General features: G+C 40.5%; 1 protein-coding gene across 1 annotated transcript; it reads left to right on the forward strand.

Moving 5' to 3' along the window:
- Window positions 1–315: 315 nt before the first annotated feature.
- Window positions 316–3068, forward strand: LOC131683431 (probable isocitrate dehydrogenase [NAD] subunit alpha, mitochondrial). Its single transcript, XM_058965415.1, has 5 exons — window positions 316–472; window positions 987–1151; window positions 1212–1390; window positions 1448–1799; window positions 2230–3068. The coding sequence occupies exons 1-5, from the start codon at window positions 446–448 to the stop codon at window positions 2569–2571; spliced, it is 1065 nt and encodes a 354-aa protein (XP_058821398.1). The 5' UTR covers window positions 316–445; the 3' UTR covers window positions 2572–3068.
- Window positions 3069–3746: the final 678 nt, after the last annotated feature.

Raw genomic sequence — 3746 nt, forward strand, 5'->3', positions numbered from 1 at the left:
TACATTTTCCACGCAATTGGACTATTCTAAATATTCTAGGAGAATTGTATTGAGCATTGGAAGATAAAAATTGAGCAGCTTCTAGTACTGCAAGAGAAGCACCTATCTTTATGAAAAAAGGCTTTTCGTTGTTCTTGACCCACCGTTTTCAAGGAAATTAAGTTTGAAACCCTACATCCACGAGAAAAATGTTGGGCATGAAAGGGTTAATCACGAGGATTCAGATCAAAATCATCTGCCAGCTCCGCAAGATAGTGAAACACGCTGCAGCATGTTATGACAGATCTCACTGACAGTATTTTTGAAGCTTGCTTATTTTGTTTTTCGCACTTTTCGAATCCTTTGCTGTGCACATTCAGTCTCTCTCCGTCAGAACTCCGGATCGCACTTTAAGAATTTTTGCGAAGTTTCATCACGTTTACTAGTGGAAAAAAGAGGGCACATCATGGCAGCACATTTTATCAAGAAAATTGTAAGGAAACAGTTTACAGCAGTGATTCTAAAATTGAATATCACAAGAACTTTAGGATTGCTTGAAGTTCTGTGTTCTAAAGATTTTGCACGCAATTTCGGTCGTATATTTTGTATGTACCTTCTATAAACGGCTCCATTAATAATATTGTTATATTTTTGTATTTCATGTGTTTTGTTTTTAATTCTAGTTTGGCAATTTCCTTCCAAATCATTGGAATAGTTTTTCAAAAAAAGTGAAGGACAATTGGGTCAAAATTTACATAACCTCGTCCCCATCCAAATTATTGGGTACTGAAAACGAGCCAATTGTCCAAGTAAATGTTTTGTGAAATACTACAAATAACTACGCTTACCAACAATGCTAGTTTGATAGTACGAATCCGTGAGATCTGCTCTGTCAAATATCTTCATTCGTTGAAACGACCTTTCATTACGTAACCATTTCATTAGCTAAGCAGAAAAAATACGCCTTGTAAACTACTCACGTTACCTTTTTTCTCGCTCATTGTTAGGCTTGTACGCCGTTTGGACAACGTGGCTACGCTTCCGGTGTCAAAAAGGTTACGTTGATTCCTGGTGATGGAATTGGTCCGGAGATATCCGAAGCGGTTCAAAAAATTTTCCAGGTCGCGAGTGTGCCCATCGAATGGGAGGCAGTAGATGTCACTCCGGTCAGGGTAAGAGCTAACTTATTGAACGATTATGAAGTGCAGCCAATTATTCCTATCTTCTTCCAGAATCCAGACGGAATGTTCGGTATTCCACAAGGTGCCATAGATTCGGTGAATCGCAACAAAGTCGGCTTAAAGGGACCACTAATGACACCGGTAGGCAAAGGTCATCGGTCCTTAAATTTAGCTCTCCGAAAGGAATTCAACCTGTACGCTAATGTACGTCCCTGCAGGAGTTTAGAAGGGTAAGCAGAACATCAAATCTATTCATTTTGTTCATAAGTTCACCGGACATTCTACAGGTACAAAACTTTGTACGATGACGTTAATGTTGTGACTATTCGTGAAAACACCGAAGGCGAGTACTCCGGCATTGAGCACGAAATCGTTGATGGTGTGGTGCAGAGTATCAAACTGATCACAGAGGAAGCCTCTACTAGGGTAGCCGAGTATGCTTTCAAATATGCCAAGGACAACAACCGGAAGAAGGTCACTGTTGTGCACAAGGCTAACATTATGCGTATGTCTGACGGTTTGTTCCTTCGGTGCTGCCGTGAGATGTCCAAAAAATATCCGGAAATCAAGTTTGAAGAAAAATACCTTGATACGGTATGCCTGAACATGGTGCAGGATCCGAGCAAGTTTGACGTTCTGGTAAGTAAAAGCCGATTTCTTTTCTCTACATGTATGAACAGCACCAATTCAATCCTTTATTGGGGCATTACACAAGTAAAGTCGAAGATTTTCGATCAACACCAATAAATTCGACACATTTTTGAAGCTACTTGTAATAAGGGCAGATTACCATATATATTTGATGTTTAGAACATCAGGTATCTATACTGCCTATAATCACAAGTAAGTCCAATGTAGATAGGGAATCCCATAGAATATCGGACTAACTTGCGATTATGGGCAGTATATGAGAGCTTTACTTTGTTCGCTTTTTATTCACTGCATTAATCAGCTATTTCGAACCGTCCTCTCCCGATTAATTCGGTTAAATTGTATGAAATGGTGCCGTAATAATTGAAAGATCTAATAAAGGCATAAAAAATAACGTTTCGACGTTTTCTCATTACAGGTTATGCCAAATTTATACGGTGACATTCTGTCTGATATGTGTGCCGGTTTGGTCGGCGGATTGGGTCTAACTCCTTCCGGCAACATGGGCCTAAACGGAGCACTGTTCGAGTCAGTTCACGGTACCGCACCAGATATTGCCGGAAAGGATCTGGCAAATCCGACCGCCCTGCTACTCTCGGCCGTAATGATGTTGAGGCACATGGAGTTGAATCAGCATGCCGATAAGATTCAAAATGCTTGCTTCGAAACGATTAAGGAGGCTAAATATTTGACCGGCGATCTTGGCGGTAAAGCCAAGTGCTCGGAGTACACTAACGCTATCTGCGACAGAATCAAGTAAATGTTTATTCCTGTCTTCTACCTGTGCTCGGAAAAGAAAGCAAAGTAGAAAAACGTTACGGTTATCTTTATTTCGTAAATTTTACTCGTACCCAGCTAAGTCCGATAAACGAATATTTATGATTTTAGTGTTCTTCGGTCGAATAGCGCAAGAATCTGACCAATTTAACGCGCAGTAGTACTTCAAATAAATTATTTTGAGCAGGCAGTATTACGAAACCGAATCGTCCCAACTAGAACCGACCTTCCGACTAGTCAACTACCTGTTTTGTCCTAGCTTGCAGTAATTTTCGGACAATAATTCTGCTGTGCGAACTACTTTTCATTATGCGTGTGGTTATTGGAATAAGTAACCGATTTTTGTAAACTATTGAAATCCCCACGAAGCTAGAACAAACGAGTATAGTAATTGTGCGACGTCGGAAAATTATTTATTTGAATTATAAAAAAACATACCTAATGTTACATACTTGAACAATACAAGTCCGTATAAAAATATGGGATTCAGTTATATATGTCCGAACACCTAATTAGGGAGCTTGGGTTGCTTATCTATCCTTCCGGCCATCATGGGCCCTATTCTCACAGTCACGTCACCTAGTGACTAGAAGGAAATTTTGTTCTAGTCACTAGGTGACGTGACTGTGAGAATAGGGCCCCATATCGTATAGTAGATAATGGGGCCTATTCTCACAGTCACGTCACTTGGTGACTAGAACAAAATTTCCTTCTAGTCACTAGGTGACGTGACTGTGACAAAAAGGAGAAGCGGATTCAATGCGAAATTTGCCAATATGACGTTGACCCCAAGACGATGGTAAGATGATTTTCCATAGGATGACAGACTAGATGACACGACGTTACACGCTCTAAACTTGTGCCAAATAGTTTGTATGTATGTATGAATGTAAGCCCGTATGTATGCCTGTATGCATGGATGTGTATAGGAGCAATGTATCCCTGAGCAACATAGAAGGACAGCCTCTGAGCCGCCAAAACACTCATGGGAAGCCGGGCGCGCAGTCGTAGTCGTGGCAGAAATAGCTTGTTAAGACAGCCCGATTGCACACTGATAAATAACAATAACAATAGGTTTGTTCCAGTACACGGAAGTCACTCCGGAGTAAACAGGAGCAAAAAATTTTTGCTCCTTTTTAGTCCGGTTTGGTACCAGAA

This window comes from Topomyia yanbarensis, chromosome 2 (genome assembly GCF_030247195.1).
Source record: "Topomyia yanbarensis strain Yona2022 chromosome 2, ASM3024719v1, whole genome shotgun sequence".
Classification (NCBI taxonomy): Eukaryota; Metazoa; Arthropoda; class Insecta; order Diptera; family Culicidae; genus Topomyia; species Topomyia yanbarensis.